At 45.0% G+C, this 18,837-nt stretch overlaps 1 protein-coding gene across 1 annotated transcript in view; it reads right to left on the reverse strand.

Annotated features, from left to right (window-relative positions):
* Positions 1-18,837, reverse strand: part of LOC108580061 (protein Skeletor, isoforms B/C) — a 38,572-nt gene that overhangs the window by 14,686 nt on the left and 5,049 nt on the right. Inside the window, exons 2-3 of the mRNA XM_017943720.1 lie at positions 6,591-6,816; positions 5,456-5,567 (exon numbers count right to left, since the gene is read on the reverse strand). Coding sequence (XP_017799209.1) covers positions 5,456-5,567; positions 6,591-6,816 — 338 coding nt within the window. The remainder of the gene's footprint in view (positions 1-5,455; positions 5,568-6,590; positions 6,817-18,837) is intronic.

Consider the following 18,837-nt stretch of genomic DNA (forward strand, 5'->3'; position numbering starts at 1 on the left):
GTGTAACGATCAACGTGCCAAGAAAAAGGAAACCTCGATAGAAACAAAGTGGGGAACATCGAAAAGGAAGAAAAAAAGGGAAAAGAAACTTTGTGAAATTGTGAAAAATCACGACGAACAATGAGGAGAATAAAGAAAATGGGGGTCAGAGAGAGAGAGAGAGAGGGAGAGAGAAGAGGAGGCATCGTCTGGTGGGAAAGAATGAAAACGAGGAAACGCCGGTGAAACTGAATAATTTTTCCAAAAAGAACCGTGTGGCGAACTGTTGGAGGAGGGAGGGGAAGGGCGTGTGAGGGGTAGACTCTGCAGATATACAACGGTACAAAAGAAGGAAGCGGAAGTGAGCGCGAGAATGGAGGCGACGAGGATGGCGGAGCAAGAATTTTGGAGGGAAAGGGGTGGTGAAACGGAGACAGAGAAAGGTTAGACTAAGGGTGGAACGGAATGGGAGGAGATGGGTGAGAGAGAGGGGGAGGAGGAGGACAGAGGGCAGAGAAGGGTGGGAAGATAGAGACGAAGAGAAAGGGGAGAGCATCCTCGGCTAGCAGAGCAGGCAGCCAGTCAGCCAGCCCCGGCCAACATCGACCCGGCGAGCTGCTCTTTGCCCATGCGCAACAATCTTACCCCAGGACTAGTGATGGGCCCGATCCAATTCTCGACTTACAACTTCGCGTTACACTTTTGCAAAACAATATCTGTCTGCTACGTTTATCGTCCAATTACGTTACGTTAGAGTCGTTAATTCGTTGGTCTGCAACCATCGTTAATACGGTTTCTGCAATTAGAGTATCAAGTATTAACGGGCGAATAATTGTGTATGTATGAAATATTTGGAAAAAAAGTTTCGTTGGTAAAATGTTGAAATTGAATTTGAAAGTTTTGAATTAATAACGGCACTTGAATTACGCGAGATATCGAAGTTTCTGTTTTCTCGTACACGTACACAGAGAGAGTTACCTTTTGTTTTTTAATCTCAACGTATATCTAGCACGATCGTTGTTTTCCTAAATTTCAACCGATCCCATTAAACCAGGCGAAATTAATGAAAATATTTTGGACACAGTTCGGGATGCAAAATACGATATCGTGTTTGCGAATATTTCTCTCTCTCTTGATGCGTACGTATGCAGATGTGTAGGTCATTTAACGATCGTCCCAGTTGTAAAATATTGTTTGGAGACGATATTACCGGTTTCCGATCGACGATTAGCGTCTACCGACTGGAAAGAGCGAAACGGGAATTCCATGGAATGTTTCCCGAGAAGTCCTTCAACGTGACTGGAAAACATTCGCCGCTTCGGCACAATAAATACTGCCAATGCAAACGATTTATACGAGAGAGAGAAAAAGAGAGAGATGCTTTTGCTCGTGTTTTCGTCCCCGCGCGCGTTTCCCCGTCGCAAAGACCGCGTAATCTGTGACAATATTTTTTCAATAAACACGCGATATACGGTGTACCCTACTCTTCTTTCTTTTTTTTCACTTTTGTCCATTGATTTTTTCCCAGCTTCGAAACGTCGTGTCGTAAAATTTCATTTCAATACGACAAAATACGCGTGTATACATTTACTTATTTTATTATCAACGGTAGAATTATTATTACTTTTTTTTTTAAGGAATAAAGATAAGCTCGTTAAGAGCCCTATTTCAGAAACTCCGTACGATGCACGTGTATAAAATCCGTTTCGAAACGGTTATTAATTGACGTTCCCCGCGGGCTGGGATCGTCCACTTGGTGCCACAAGCAGTCGTACTTCGTCATCCCGCCCCGAAAACTATGAGGCGTTTAATTAACTCCAGTGTTCGTGGAAAGAGACGGAGAATTCAGATGCAAATGCCGTGACACGCCCACAGGACGACCCTTTCTCCTTCCGGTTAAAACACAACCATCGCCGAAAACCGCTGCTTCTTCTTAGGCGATACCCACAGTCGCCCCAAACCGATAGAATTTAAACGCGCCTGTGAGATATCTATACAAATCTGCATACGAGAAAGAGAGAGAGGGAGGAGTGAATCGAGAACCAATTGAAAGAAACACGCTGTTGTAAATATCTTTCGGTATCTTTCGGTTCGAACGTTAACGATAATAAATGCACCGTCTCTTAAAATAATTATAATTTATGTATGTCAAACAGCAATTTCATTAACGAGAAAAACCTCGGAACGAAATTGTAATTGCGCCACACCGTTTAACGTCGCTTTTTACATGGCACTGCACGCGGTAATCGCGCGAAAGATACGAACGAAGATTAAATTCGCGCAGCACGAACCGCGCTCATAATGCGGAAGGCACGTACGAGATTCACGGATAAAGCGATTCGATGTTCCTTTTTTTTTCTTCCCTTCCCTCCTCTTCTTTCCATGTTCCCGCGCGATCCTTGCACATCCAATGCGGTGTGTGCACGTCGCGCATTCCGCATGTCGCAGTAGTTTCAGCCGCTCACTGGTCAGCCACAAAGTGAAACGAGTATCTCTTGGTACCGAACTGGTGTAGGCATTTATATCTTTCCCTTTTAGCGAGTGTACGTTCTCCTACTTGCTCGAACGAAATTTCAAAAGGTAGATTAACGCATTGGGACACCGTAGAAATTCATTTTTTCTATGTCTTCCGTCGGTAATCCTCTTTCTTTCGCTATTGTCACCGATGAAACGCAATATCGAGAGGCTGTTCTGTGTGTATCGTTAACTGGTACAGTTAATCAGATGAAATTTCGTGCATTCGACGCCACGAAAAGGGGATCTTTTCTATATCTGAAAGAGGAATCAGGATTCTTCGTTGGTCATCCGGCTTTCTTTCTTTCACCGCTGCACCCTGAACAGTGGTCAAACAGAGTTTTTCCCAAGGGTCAGCAGTAAAGCAGGAAGAAAAGAGTGGGAGTGCGCGAGATGAAAGACCGATCAACGGTTTGAACGTTTTGGATTCCCCGAGGAAGCCCTGCGGGATAAGATCCTGGGAGTCAGAGAGGCTTCCCCTGATCGTGTGCAAAAGTGGCGAGACCGTTTTGGACGTTGGTCGAGGCGAAGGGGGCGACGGACGGTGGAAAAAAAAATTACTAAATCCTATCTGAATCAGTGGTCCATTGAGCGGTGGTTTGATATCAAGCAAGGATATCTCTCTGTTGGGAGTCCTTTTGAAAAGGAATCCTGGAGCCGAGGCGGTGCTACCTGAACGTGGAAGGGGGAAGGAAGGAAAAGCGGAACAAGAAGAAGGCTTATTCCGACAATACATCCTTCGTCGTAACGCGAGGGTGTGCCGACTGACAGACAGCTCCTGTCTAACAGATACCCAAGCAAAACCTACGTCTACCCTTGTGTGTATCGTACAACCCCATCGTCAGAGAGAGAGAGAGAGAGTGAGAGAAATCGGTACACCCCACTATCAAACTCTTCGAGTCCTCTGTGAATCGCGAACAGACGGAGGAGTACGTATCGGAGGGAAACAACGGAGCTTCTGGGGAGAGCTGAGATTTTTGGTACTTGTAAGATGAACAGGGTGTACCGAGAAAGGGTTCCTCTCGGAGTTTATAGAAATTTAATACACCTACTCTTGAGTGATAGACAAATAACTATCGACTTTTGCAAGATTTCATATAAAATTCGACGATAAACTGTTCAATAGATAGGTTATCAGAGTCTTCGAGTTCTCTGTGAATAGCGAATAGATGGAGGAGTACAGGGAAACAACAGAGCTTCTGGGGAGAGCTGAGATTTTTGGTAGTAGTACAGAAATTGAATATAACAGGGAAATAACTATCGACGTTTGCAAGGTTTAATATAAAATTCGACGATAAAAAATTGTAGAATAGATAGGTAGCCTTTCTATAATCTGTCACAGGGTGGCATCGTTCCTCGGAACGTCACAAGAGCCCTTTTCTATATTCCTATCGTAAAATCACGATCGTACATTCATCTAGTTCTCCCCGTCTCCCTTGTCGAGACTGACTGGTCTGGCTTCCACTCACATCCCTGATCGGTGCACTCAACGCGGCAGAGAGATAGAGAAAAAGAGAGAAGGATCGATTTATACGAAAAGGCTCGACGATCACTTACCGGGCGGATCGTAACGGGACACCCTGTAGAACGAAGCATAGGCGGCGGACAGCGCGTTTTGCGGTGACAGAGCGTGTCTGATGGAGGGTTGTCACGGTATGGGAGCACCCCTCAGACTTCGATATTAAAGCCCTCCTAATATAAGAGCAAAAGCTTCGCTCTCCACCGTCGATATGCTCGTTTCAAACCTTCCTCCCTCTCCACTATCGCCCTTCCGTCCCTCTGAAATTTCCAGCAAGCGATACTGACTTTTGTGCGACCGACCGGACCGCTCCTGGATTTGTGGGTAAGCGAGTGGGCGTGCAAGAGGGTGGACCGTGAAAGGGATGGACAGATTTATTAAGCTCTACGATACTCCCTTCTTTACGGCAGGCTATCGCACCGTAAAATATGTATGTAAAAATCGTACGAATTTTTTAAAACGAAGTCTCGTCGCTGGAGTGAAACGTGAAAACCAAGTCACCTTCTTTTTGTTTTTATCTAAACAGTTAGGTTGAATAAAGTATTACTAAAAAGATTTTACGAAGGGGAAAAAGTCACACGATTAATGTCTCCGGTGTGAAGCCGGTGATTCCAAATCGGCCGGAAAAAATAAAGGAAGAGGGTAGGACGTTGAAGGGGAAACGACTTAAATGCACGCTTAGGTGCGTGCAACGAAAACGCGTGCAACACGCCCCTGATCTCGGCTTCCGTATCCATCTGACACGCACCATTGACCACGAATGCACGTCCGATAGGGTGGCCCATGGACCTCCTCAAAAATCAAGTTATCTCTATTCTCCGCGCATCGTGGGGTTTCGAATAAAACGCCTCGCCACGGGGTGGCTTCGCGTCTTCTCTCCGCCTAGGCCAGCCGGCCGGAGTATGTCGCACAAATTTATTGGAAATGCCTCGCGCCAGATTACACAGGATTTTCTCATTTTATCATCGTACTCAACGAGACGTCGTAAAATTTATATATAAATGGCGAAGGTGCAGGTAGTGTCGTTTCAGTTTGCTCAGACGATTTGTACAATTTTATCACTTGGAATAATTCTTCGAAATATTGCAAAGATTATCTTGGTATCTCCTAAAGAAAGCTGCTTTAATCGTTTTTCTTTTTTACTTTCACTATATAGGAAATTATAAAGGAAACACCCTGTATTTTATATATTATTTGGAGTGGTTGTATACACTACCAAAAATTTGACGTCGCTTGTCAACTTACACCAATATGGAATCTCCTACTAATTGTTCATAAAATTTGAAATTAATACTGTAAGGATTGCAATTTGCTTCGTTTCAAAAAAACGAAAGATCTGTCAAATCTTTCTCAAATTCCCAACTACCAACGCACAGTGCTCGAAAATGACAGTGTGCATATACGCATGATAAAAGAAACGTTGAAAGTTCAGTGTTCACTCACGGTAAATCGACGACACCAAACGCTCAGCCAGTTGATGTCCCGTATCCGCATTCCGTCAGGCAGCTTCAGAATGATGTCCGTATCGTTGTACATTTTAAGCACCACCGGGTCCCTGTGCGGATTGAACAGGCAACAAAAAGAAAAAAAGAGGCCTGAAGGATCGAGCGTGTTCCATTGTGCCGGTAACTACTCTAATAATACCACGCGCTTTTCCGCTGACCAGTTTTTCACCGGGCGAGATCGCGCATAGCTCATCGATCGGCCTACCCGTTCGGCCGACAGACGACGACGAGTCGACGATTTCGGCAAACAAAGTCGCGTATCGATCCGCAGTTCGAGCCTGTCGTTTCGAAACGTGGTGCACGCCCCGGCGAACAGGAACAAATACTTCTAATAGCATCGTCCTCTAATAATCACCGTTCAATTGGATCCGCCAGAATCGAACATCATTATTGTACCGCGACGCGAGACTTTTCTATCTATCTAAGCTATAGAGAAGGTATCTCTGTGTTCTCCAGCCTTCGAAAAAGCCGACACACCGATAGAAGGAAGAAAGAAGAAGAAGTCGGTCTCAGACAGTGTTTACGACTTTTTCATCGAATCTAGACGGGGGATAGAGAAGCAAAGAGAGACAAGTGGCAAGGCAGCGGAGTCGAAACGTAATAAAGTGCTCGCGCGGACCAAATCCGAACGAGATCGCCGTATAATTCCCGTTTTATTAACTGCACCCCCGCGATCCATTCGTCCAGCCTTCCGTCTGCTTTCATCCCCCCGTTCCACGCCCCCTTTTCACCATCCCCGACTACCCCTTCGACGCACACAACAAGCTCTTTGAGTTTCATTTCATCCCTTGGTTACGGTATGCCGCTTACGTCCACCCTCTCTTTTCTTCCCTTCCTCTTCTTTTCCACGTTTTTATCACGCGTCAAGCCTGACCGCATACGCAACACCATTCCACGGTTCTTTTCTTATTCTTTCTTTCTTTCCTCCTTTTTTTCTTCTTCTCTTGCTGCTTGCTTATTCGTGCGAGAATGGGGTACTCGGTTTGGGTCTTACGTTTGAAAAGAAGACATGGAAAAATGCTAGGGGGGAAAGCGAGATGAGAAGGTTTTTAGAGATTTCTGTTACTTCTTACCTGCCCTTTTCTATTTCCGGATACGGGACGATGTAGCCCTGTGGATCGGGCTTGGTACTGTTCCCTACCCAGAAGTATGCGTCCGGTCCGGTTCCATCGTACGAGAATCCTTTAATGAATATCGTCGTGTCGTCCACGACGTACGCTTCTCCATTGATTTTATGAGCGTATTTCGTTAGATTTCCAATTGGTTTCCCGTAATTCGCGTGTCCCCTGTTTGCATGACCTGTAGAAAAAACCATCGATGTGATCAATTCGTTCATCTCTCTGATCAATTTATCACGATTCAACGTGTCACTTAAAATACATTTCGTACGTTCTAATAATCGCTGTGTAATTTAGAAGAATGAAATATCTCGCGTCTAATTAAATGTGTGCAGGTAGAGGAAGGGGATAAAATTCTCCGGTGATGGTAAATCAAGCCTAAATGATCGTAAACCGCGAAAAGGCGCGGCGGTGGTAGCGGTCGGGACTTCATTCGTGGCGTGCTGTACGCTCGCGGCTGCAAAAGGGGGAAGCACGGTTTCACCCTCGTGATATAGGTTGGACGCATCGCCGCCCCGATACAAAAGCGGCTGGCGAACCGGTCGGCCGTGCCGCGCGATTTGCATGAATTTCATTTCATTTGCTCGACAGGCCCCCATAAAGTCGGACGAGCGAATAGATCGAGGAAGAGAGCCGCCCCGCTCTGTGTGGCAGTAAAAATCATCGCGGCAGTGGGATTCAGACGCGGAACCGATCGTCTTAAAAGCGGCCCTCCATCCACCTCGAGATTAGCGGTTGCGTTTAACAGTCCAAGAGGCTGCGAGCCGAGGGAAACGGATTTCGCGAGATTGCTCGCGATGGATAGGATTTATTTCCGGTTTTACTGGCGGCCGTCGGAAGACTACGATGTTGGAATTCAATTTGTTTTCGTCTGTCTTATTCGTGAAGGGAGGAACGTTCAGGGGATTCTGTAGTGTTATATTTCATGATAATGTTGTCTGTGAGCGTAGTACACTTCACTCGAAGTGTAGAAGATGGACTGAGGAATCTAGTTTATGGAACTCCAGGGATCAAATTAGTTTCGTCTGTCTTCTTTGAGAATGAATGAGAATTCAGGGGATTCTGTAGTGTCACATTCCATAATAGTGTTGTCAATGAGTGTAGTACACTTCATTCCAAGCGTAAGAGATAGAATGAGGGCACTTGTTTATGGATCTCCAGGGATCAAATTAGTTTCGTCTGTCTTCTTTGAGAAGGAATGAGAATTCAGGGGATTCTGTAGTGTCACGTTCCATAATAGTGTTGCCAATGAGTGTAGTACACTTCATTCCAAGCGTGAGAGATAGAATGGGGTCACTTCCTTATGGAACTCCAGGGATCAAATTAGTTTTGTCTGTCTTCTTTGAGGAGGAATAACAATTCATGGGATTCTGTAGTGTTATATTCCACAATAGTGTTGTCAATGAACGCAATACACTTCGTTCCAAGCGTAGGAGGTAGAATGAGATGCAACTTTAGTGATAAAATAACAAATGAAAGACTAAAGTGAAGAAGGAACATTTCTAGAAGTAGTGGACTGCGTTTGGATTGATATCGAAGAGTAATCAGTCGATAGAACTGCTTTACGGTATTCCCACGCGATCGATGGGACTTAGAAATTGTGCGAAATGGCGCGTATCGACTTCGACGAAGCACACTACCCTGTAAGTACCGAATACGCGTCCGAAAGACCGACGCTGCGTGGATCGTGGTGTAATTGGTTACACTGTTAACGCGTTTACCTAAACAGCCTTACTGAAACATCTATTTCAATATTTGTTTACCTCTGTTGATAATTTTTAATAAAGAAAATATGTCTGAATATATTTGATTAAATTTTTCTTTTTTTATATCTGAAGATATTTTAACAGAACGAATGTGTAACATTTCATGCGTAGATTCCAGCACACAGGCTGACAAGCGTTAGAGGTAGGTTTCGATCGTTGATATTTTTTGGGCGAAAAAACCGATACCCTGCAAATCTTCTTATTCCGTGCGCTTCGAATGCATGAATTTCCCTTCAAATCTCGTCGCAATCGGCTTAATGGTTCGATCGGAATTTTGGATTTAGGACGTACGCACACACACACACATACATCCATTCGTTGGGGTATACGTGTATTTTTAACAACCGGATAAATCGTCCCTGTCCGCTCATTCTCGCACGCAAATTCTCGCCCAACGAGTAATAAACAATTTTATATTTTAAATAACCAAATTCGATCTTGAAATACGACCTCGATCGTTTATCACCTACAGCCTATTTTCCTGATAAATATTCGATCCCGTAAAAATCGCGCGTTTTCCCTCGAAAATTTCCAATTCACGGGGTTGTACCTTTCAACGAGATCTTCGTGCGTTACGTTAAGGGGGTATTATGGTCTAGAAGTGTCAAAAAAATCGACTTTGCGATCTTTTCCCCAAGTATTTCTTTGAAATTCAAAAAAATATGTAACAGCCGATGTATTAATGAAATTTCTAATATCCAAAATGGACGTCCCGATGAATTAAATATCGAACGTCGAGCTAATACAATAATGTATCTCGCTGTTCCATTAAATACCAATCCGCGGATACCTCGATTAAATCGTATTTTCGTACAATCGTGTGGACGTGTCGTCCTGAAAAACCTGGAAACGTCGTTATCGTATGGAAACGGCGGAGCGCGCCGCGGCTAAGGTCCAGCTTCCAATTAATTTCCATTGAACACGTCCAACTTGCTGCCGCGATTTTTGCCCGGCGTGAAACACCGACCAGGGGATAATTAACACGTCGGTGGCGCGGCGGCAGCGGTGTTCAACCGAACGAAACGCAGACTCGAGGCTTTTAGTCCAACCCCTCCTTTAGTCCCCATTCACCCCGTTCTATCGCGGTTGTATTGGTGAACGACGAGGTTCCGTTCTTCTCGAGCGGTCCTCCTCGTCATGGAGTTCCCCGCGCTCCCCATGAACATAGCAGGATATTACGGTGATGCGACAATGAACGTTGTGATCGCTATCTGGCCGGTATTGGGGGATGTCGCCCTTCTCCGCGCGGCCGCAGCGCACGACATCGGCCGTGGAATGGCGTTGGAATGGAGAAAGAGACGGAAATAGGAATACACCAGTGCGTCGAAGAGTGAGAGAAAGAGTGAAAGAGAGTGAGCGAAGGAGAGGGAGAGAACAAACGGAACAAATAGGAGGAGCAGAAGAGGGAGACAGAGAAAAGTAAGGGATCAGGGGTACATGGGACCCCTGATCGGCATATCTACTAGTAAACACCGTCACACAGTTAAAGTGCATGTATTGGACGAGTTGGTACGCGTCACCACCTAAACTACCCCCGACTGGTGCTTAAACTGCCTCCCCTTTTATTATGGGCCGCGACGGTTATTGGATTGTACCGTGCTATTTGTTGGCTGCCACGCTAATGGATCCATAATCACCGGGACGAATTAACGCAACGCGACGACGTTGACGGGTTGCTGGCTACTTTAAAGGCTGCGTGAACGGTAGAGCATCTTCAGTCTAGCTGACTCGACCCGATACATCGTCAGGTTCAACGGACTCCGGTCGGCTCTTCAACATCGATTCAACGATGTCGATCGCGTTGATTGTACACCTATTTACGTGTTCCTCGTGTCTCCTCACTCGCGAAACTTCCTATTGTTGATGCTCAACTGGAACTCGTGACGGGCATCTTAGCGTGGACCTAGTATATGTGTGTGTGTGTGTCTTGAGAGGTTCGTCTGAAAGCAGGATATGATCCCGGAGTGGTGAAGGGACTTCGGTCAACATTTGAGCGGAGTAAACATCGCCTAGCCGCGGTTTCTTCCCTTCACCCTTTCCTCTTCCTCCTCTATGCTACAGCTTCCTCGTCCTATCCGTGTCCGCCGATGAGACTCTGTGGATCGTGCATAGGACCTTCGAATAAGTCTCTCCCTGTCTCTCCCTCGCTCTCCTTCTCTGTCTCTTCAACCCTGGCACACGTCGGTCTTAGCCGGAGCTTCCACTGGGCCACTGCGGGGAATACCTTAGCCCCCGGGCACTGGATGGCACAAAGCATATTGCATGTGCTCCAAATACACAATTGCAGCCGACTGGATGGGAGAGTCAGGGTTCGTTACCTTCTGGCGCCGATGGTCTTTGCTCTTTCGATCGGATTCAACGGATCCACGGCTCCCTTGGCCCCGGGCACTCGTTTAATGAGGAGAGTCGTAAAAAAATTCACTCGTTATCTCGCGATACCATGCGAGCGACGCACCGCGAACGACCGTGAAATTAAAGGATCGCGAATGTTCTCCTTTTTTCTTCTTCGGAAAACGTTCTGAAAGAAAATTCCGTCTACCCTCGTAGTTCCAGTGTTAGATTAAGAACGTCTTTATGCAATAATTGCAGTTTTATAGGGCTGTAACGATGTTTGTACACATTGTGCAGCGTTGGACACAAAACACGTGAGATCTAAGGACGAAAATGGTCAAGATATTCCAGCAATTTGATAGAAATTTCTATCGACGTTCTGCGGCGACAACTCCACCTACCATTTACGTTCCAACTTCCAGCGAATTAATTAGAAGCAAATGTTTTTTCGTCGCGGCGAGAAACCGATGGTTTTTATGGCTTCGCCTGGCTTTACGTGCCTCCGGGCGGACATTTAACGAGAAAAGTCTTGAGAAATTCTCTTGTTACTTCGCTCTTAAAGAAGCCGCGTCGCGCCTTTCTGATACTCCCAACTATCCCCGCTCCCGGCGACGTATTTATTTCAAATTGTAAATTACAACTGACGGAAACGAGAAGAAAAGAAAAGATCCGATCTCCTGTTTTTTCTAGGCCTGTTCGCGGTACGAAGCCACTAGAGGAAACGCGATCTATTGTCTTTATATGTAATTCGACGAAAAAATAAAAGAAAAGGAGAAAACTAGGTATCCGTTTTCACGAGAGTGAAGGTAACCTAATTGGAGAATCAATTAGCAAACCAATGCCTCCTTTGTTCCGTCGTAGAATCGACAGAGTCTCTTGTATCGTGCAATTATGCAAATGAGAAATACCGTAAACCGATCCCGTTTCAATTTTCACATTCTATATACAGCCACACGCGTGTAAACAGGATGCGAAAAGGTGCATCGTTCTGTTCAAGGTTCAAAGATAATTAGCCAACCTTTCCAGTATTTCTAATCGACGTTCATCCTTTCTGATTATAATACAAACAACCGCGTGATTCATACATTCGTTAACCGTTCTTCTCTTTTCTTTTTCTCTCTCTCTTTTTTATCGCAACAAGCGTTAACAGTTGCACTCGTTGTGCAATAAGTTACGTCACACAATGCATTCTAATTTAAAGTTTCAATTAACGCCTGTTTATACAGCTCACGGTACAGAGTTGCGCCGAGGTACTCGAGCGAAATGTTCTCGTCGATTTTGTAATGGGCAGCGCGCCGCGCCGTTTCGTGAGACCGATTTAACCCCGGTCAGAAATAACACCGGATAATCAGACCACAAAAAATGAAACGCGATCCGATTTTACATGCGAGAACCAGCCAGCCGTTTCCTACCGGATCGCTACGTGACCGACTAGACCTACAAACGCGTTGCACTTTCACTTTCAGGCTGGTCTGGTTCGACAACAAACGAGACACCGTGAGATCGTGGAAAGGGCCAGAGGAACAGGTACTATATACTTGCGTATCGGTATACGATCACGACGGGAACATCTATCATAGGAGGGAATCGGTTTACACTCCTCGACACAGGTGTGAAACGGTTGCTGAGATATTTTTGCTTTCGACACGGCGATAGGAGTGTGAGGAATTTTTAAATGATAGAATAAGTTGTTTCGTAAAAGGAGACACGAATACGAGTCATTCGGAAGCCAGAATGATTAACTCTACTTTTTTAGATTCCTCGAATTTTAGTATTAAAGCACATGCTTGGCGCTTAACACCTCGTAAACAAGAGAAATTTTTATTTTATTTGACGGAGTTAGTCATTTTGGCTTCTGAGTGGCTTATATATTACAGAACACTTGACACGTTCAGTATCATCCTGTGGCCCATTAAAGTGTGAGGTATCTCACTGTGAAATTTAAGACATGGAAGGGAATCGGTTTTCAATAAAATGTGACAATAACACGAAAAAATGTTTTATGGAAACACCAAAATTTCATAGTAACGTCATTATCGTTTCGCCAAAAAAAGAAAAAAAAAAAAAAAGTTATGAAACTAGAAAGTGACCACGTTCTTTCATCGACCAAATAGACTTCGTCCAGTAAACTATCCCACCATGAAACTACAAGGAACATTTGAAACCACTTGGAACGGTGAGGAACGTTCCCTAAAAGAGCTATCAGCGTTTCAATCTCTCCGGCGGAGAAAGTCGATGGAAAGAGAAAAATGTTGGAAAGTGACAAACACAGCAAGGAGAGAATCGCGGAAAGTAAAGATCCTAATGACAAAGTGTACACTCCCTGGACGCTTCCGTTTAATCAGGGCTGGTTTGAGGAGGGCGTTTGGACGATTTTATCTGGCACGCGTCGGGACAGAAGTGGCGGTGCAAGTTTTCGAGGAAGCTCGATGATGGTTCCATTGTCCTCGAAAGGAGAAAGTGGCGTTGTTCAAGGAGAAGAAGGAGAAGGAGGAAGAGGAGAAGGAAGGAAGGAGGAGAGGCACGGTGACTTAAGACGTTAACGAGACTAACCGGATTCATCGGCGAGGGGTGGATCAGAGCGGGAGAAGGGTGAAGAAAGGAGAGTGTGCAGGGCGGCACTGATTTTAATCAAGATATGGCCTGGCAGCAGCCAACGGCGGATCAAGTGAGCCAGGGCTTATCGATTTTCTAAGTGCTCCCGAGAGCGCGTCGTCGTAGCCGCCGCGACGCCGGCGAGAATTTGAAAGTAACGAAACTGGAGAACGAAACAGCCGGACGTCGCGTCGGGGACGATCCTTGGAGAATATTCGATTACTCGACTGCCGTTTTCTTCCTCATTCGATTAGTCAAACACCAGGGAGATAACCTGCATCGACAGGGGGGAACTCTACTTGCTGAAACGTCTTAAAACTATCCAAATATCCTGTGTTGTGTTCGTTGATAAATATTCATAGCACCTCTTGGAATCCGGAGATCGTATAAAATGGTTTACTTTGCAGTCTATGTTTCGACAGTGGGATTAAAAAGAGATTGAATAGAGACTGGTTTGACCTGTTTTCTAACCGGAGAGGGGAAAAATCATCGCGGACCAGTGTGTTCATTTAAATAAAGCCCCCGTGTGCACGTGGAATTGTTACACAACCGATTAGTAAACGAGCGTGTTCTTGTATAATCGAAATATTAGGTGTGATCTATTGGGATACATACATATAGTCTCGTGTTTTACAATCCCGGACAAATATCGTGGATAAAGTTTCAGCTGTTGGTTAACGATAATTTCAATGTTTCAAGCAGGAAAATTTCTGGACGGAGGGGACGGATGTTCCGCTAATCCGCAACTCCGTTCACCGGTTAATCCGGATAATTGTCGTAGACAAGGCAATCTCTTAATTGATCGGGCCAGACAGCCTCTGTCCGTCTCCCAAGAAGAATACGAATGATATTTTTTTGTCGTTTGCCCGTTAAGAGATTAAAGCTAGGGGGGAGACTCGGCCGTTTCGTTTTAGAGCCATTATACTCCCGGGAGCGGGGAGTTCAAGAGAAAGAGACTTACAGCGATGGAGAGGGGATGCAAAGAAGGGAGAGACAAAGGGAAGACAGGTGAACGAAGAAAATGTTTAAGAAGAAGAAGTAGGCGCGGGAAGAAAGTCTTGAATTAAACGAAAATACAGATCGAGCGAGAGAATGAGAGGAGTAAAAAAGATCATCGAGATAAAAGAAAGATAAAATATAAATAGAGAGAGAGAGAGAGAGAGAGAAGAAGGAGAAAGGGTTATACGAAGCAAACAGCGAGAGAGATCTCTGCATCGATTGAAAGAGCAGGCGAAAGATGGAAAAGGAAGGATGATACAGGGGCTGGAGGAGACAAAAAGAGAAGAGGAAGAAGCGAGAAGAAGAAAGGGGACGGAGGGAGAGGGCATGCTGAGCTTGCAGAAAGGGTGCCTGGTGATGCGTACCATAGCTACCTCGACAAATGCATTAAGACCACCCTCCACCCCCTGGCAATATCGAACTGACTGTGCGACTCGTCGTTCCGTAGTCAGGATACACCTCGATTTTTCGCGCCTCGTTTGCACGATGAGCGCCGCTACGATACTTTCACGCATCTCGATACGTGGTGCTCGAAGAGTACTGGAAACACACCTTTCGACGTCAAAAGGTTCACATTTGTTTTTCTTTTTTTTCTTTCGCCTGATAAAAAGAAACACGGGATTCGAAGGGAAATAGAACTCGTGCCGGGAAGACGGTCTTTGGGGCTCAAGTTGCTTGACAAACATCGCCGCTGTACGAAATAAAAGACGAGGCTTAAGGAACCCCACGTAAATACACTCTCTCTGTGAGCAATTCGTTTTATCCTCTTTTCCCTTTTGCAATCGAATTCGTGGAAACGTCGTGCACGGCACGGTGTTTGTTATTTTCGTTTCGATAAATGGAGTTTGCCGTTGGTTACGGTTATTTAGGCGTGGTGATAATGGAATACTATCTCTTCGATCGAGCAACTGCTCATTAAAAGGCGGCTTAGGGTAATGGCGATTGGGGGAGGGAGATTTATCTGTTAGATCCTATCTTCGAAGGTCTTTCCAGCTAGGCTATCACGGTTAGGGGTTGCATCGAAGGGTATGGAACATTCTTTACGCTAACAAAAAATTCTTCGACATTTTTGAACGTAACGATGGTTAATATTCGAAAGGAGAAGTAACGTTAGATAGCAGCGGAGAGAGGTTCGCGTGAGTTGTAGGTTCAGAAAGCATGACGTAGTCTAATGCAGGCACGTGACAAGTGTTCCCGACCGACACCATTATCGCGGAGAAGTGATGGTGACTGTGTCATCGGTCAGAACACGATTCACGGTTCACTCCCTCCGTTTCGTAGCTACAGTTCCCACGAAATTCACGTTACGACATATAGGGCCATTTCAAACGGGACGTACATACACATAGTAAGGCATATATACGTACATGTACGCGTAGCTGGCACCTCATACCAATCGATATGCGACGACACCCCCATGGGGAGACATTCATATCGCAGTGGAACTCAAACACGGACTAGAGACACGCCACTGTAATATCGTCCCCCTTCGATCCGCCTGATCACTCTGCCATCGATATCGGAATATTTGGACGCCAATTTTGCCCACGATCTCTCTGCCTCGTCCCCCTGTTTCGCCTCCCTAAGAGACTGTCATCGTTCTACTTGCTGTTATCAATCAAGATATCGTGCTCAACTTTTCCTACGATTTTTGTTTGAATTTGAAAACGGAGAAAAATTAAGATATTTGGATGTACATATGCTGGTAGGATATAGGAAAAGAGATGACTGTAACAATGAGATCAGTAGGGTTAATAATGACTTCGTGTCAGAGCACGTGTCAGCCGTTCATGAAAATTTAGTCGAGCCTTTAATCATTGCATATAAGAAAAAAAGGGAGAAGACGAGAAAAGTGTGTCTGATTTTCTGACCAAGATAGACCAGTGAAATTCGACACAATAAAAGTCATAGACGTCGTCGACTCGATTGCCTCTCTACGAGACAACATCTTTTTCTCTGGCTGACGTTGGCCGATATCAATCTTCCGCCATCGGTAGAAATTGGAATCGAGCATCGATAACAAGAACGAGCAACATGAACGCCGAAAGATGCGGATAATATGGTACAAAAGGTGCGGGTGCACGTTCACCACGATCGTAGATTTCCACGGGCAATACTGTTCCATTAGTTAAATTGTTTCCCTGATACGTCCGTGCCCTTTGACTCCGAGGCCTTTCATTTCTCTCTGCCTGGCCGGATAGGCGTAGCTACGGTGCAATTCCAGGTTATCCTCTCGGCTGAAGGAGTCGATAAGAAAATAGCATGAAAGAAGAAAGGGCGATCCCCCGAGGGAGATGGGTGACCATTTGATTGCGGATAGATTAAGGTACAGGGGTTGTAGCGACTGACAATGCAAACCGAGCGTTTTATGTCAGACACTAGACTAATCCAACAATGTAATCGAACTTCTTTTTTTGTCAGGGAGAAAAGGATAGATTTGAGAAGTACTCGAGCGAGACAAGAGATCGAGGACATTATTTCCCAATGAATAATGAATTTTTGCACCATCTATTGCAATCACTGTCCATTGCAAGTTGCAGAAAAATTTCTAGAAAAAAAAGTTTAAGAATTTCTTATCATTCCAATCTGTTGATCTCCACGTCAATTTCGGATCTATAAAGAATTAGATTTAATATCGATAAAAATTGGCAGGAGATCCCAAATTTTTCACCAGCAGTGCACACATGAGAATATTCGTTTCACATTAATAAACATAAGGGATAATCTGGATATGACAAAATCTCCCAATTTTCCTAATTATTAAATTTTACTCACCGTATCTCCGATAACACTAAGATTAATCGCAAAAAGAAGAAAACGAAAATTGCCTCTATTTCCACGGAGGATACAATCGAACGGACTTTTAGCTCGAGCGGGAACATTAATTTCGATATGAAACGCTATCTCATTTCCACATGGTGAATTAATATCGCGCTACTGCGGCACCGGCCACAGGTGGGACCGTTAATCGATTACAGATACGACCGATTGAGAAGTCCCTTCAAGCCTAGAGTCCCGAATTGGTCGTTTACATCTATTAACACTGAACCAGCAACTTTGAGGGTGGTCGTCGTCTACTCGTTGTTTCGAAACCGAGCTCCGTTGGGAGCCACACATCTGGCGAACGAGCAACAAGTACACGCACATTAAATGTACACCCGTTACCGACTTCAATTACTCCAAGTACTCTGTCGCCGCGCGTGTGCACGTGCACATGTGATCCTCTATCTTCGATTGCACGTTGCTTACCGTTCAATTTTAATTATGGAGCTGTACACACATACGAAGGGGGGTGAATCCAGTTGCTCTTCGTTGTGGTCTTACTATGTAAACTTTCCCTGCTACTCTATTAACCGTGAAACGAACCCTTTGGTTGCTCGAGAGCAGCGGCGATAAAAAGTTAGAATGTTTGAGTAAGTGTCCGTATTTATAGACATAGAAGACGAGGTTTGCTCTTAAGCTTTGCATTGTGTCTGATTACGTCAGTGCCTCAGAGGGATATATAATTTCGCGTATAATCCAGATCATGGACGAGAGGGAATGACGCGTCGTTGAATTCCAGGACTCTACGCTAACGACTACGAGATGCCGGGTATTCGAACCATTTGTGTCAAGGTGTAGCAAACACGAGGACGAACTTTATAACCGTAATTACCTCAGATCGGATAAGGAAGATACTCCGATAAAAAAATACTACCATTGAGATTGTCCGTTGGTGAACGATGTTTAGGTTTGAATAAAACGTCGAATTTGCGGATTGTGTTCACTGTCGTGTAATCGTCCCACGCGAATTTCCGTATATTTCGATATTTTTGAAACGTAGGAAGTAATACCGAAATTCCATTGCACCCTGCGTGCAATGATTTCCGCTAATGGACAGTGACACGTGCACTGTACCTGTCGTCTGTAGAACGCGCGATTACGTTGACGTCTACAGATCAGGTACGTCACTGAGAAAAATTGTACAACTTAGGCTACTCCAGAAATACATGAAATTCCTATACAAATCAGGATGAAAGTTTCTCCACGAATTTTCACGAAACAAGGTTGACGAGGTTCGACTCAAACGTGCACAAATTTTAATTGGAGAACATATACACGATAAACGATCGAGTAAATCCAACAGCGACTCGAACAGCGTAAGATACAAGAGGGAAGTAAGACCTCGAAAACCGTGTACCAAATCAAGATAAGGAGAACGTTGTGCACAGTCGAGATATGGTTAAGGACAAGCACACGAGGCTATTTAAAATATATATGTAAAGTTCCAAGGTGGTCGATCGATTTCGTACACACCTTCCGTGTTAATAATACCGCTGGGTGGGGCAGATACAGTGATACTCCGGTGGGCAAAAGTATGCAGAAGAATCGAAAGTTTGAAAATGTATAGAAATAATCGTAACTACAAGGTTGATTCAGAGCGTCCGGCTGACCTATTCCACTTCCACGGCAGCGTCGCGATGGTGGGAGACGCTCTTTGCTACGCATCGCGGTGGGGACGCCGCTGTCTG

Source organism: Habropoda laboriosa, unplaced genomic scaffold, assembly GCF_001263275.1.
Source record: "Habropoda laboriosa isolate 0110345459 unplaced genomic scaffold, ASM126327v1 scaffold2, whole genome shotgun sequence".
Taxonomy (NCBI): Eukaryota; Metazoa; Arthropoda; class Insecta; order Hymenoptera; family Apidae; genus Habropoda; species Habropoda laboriosa.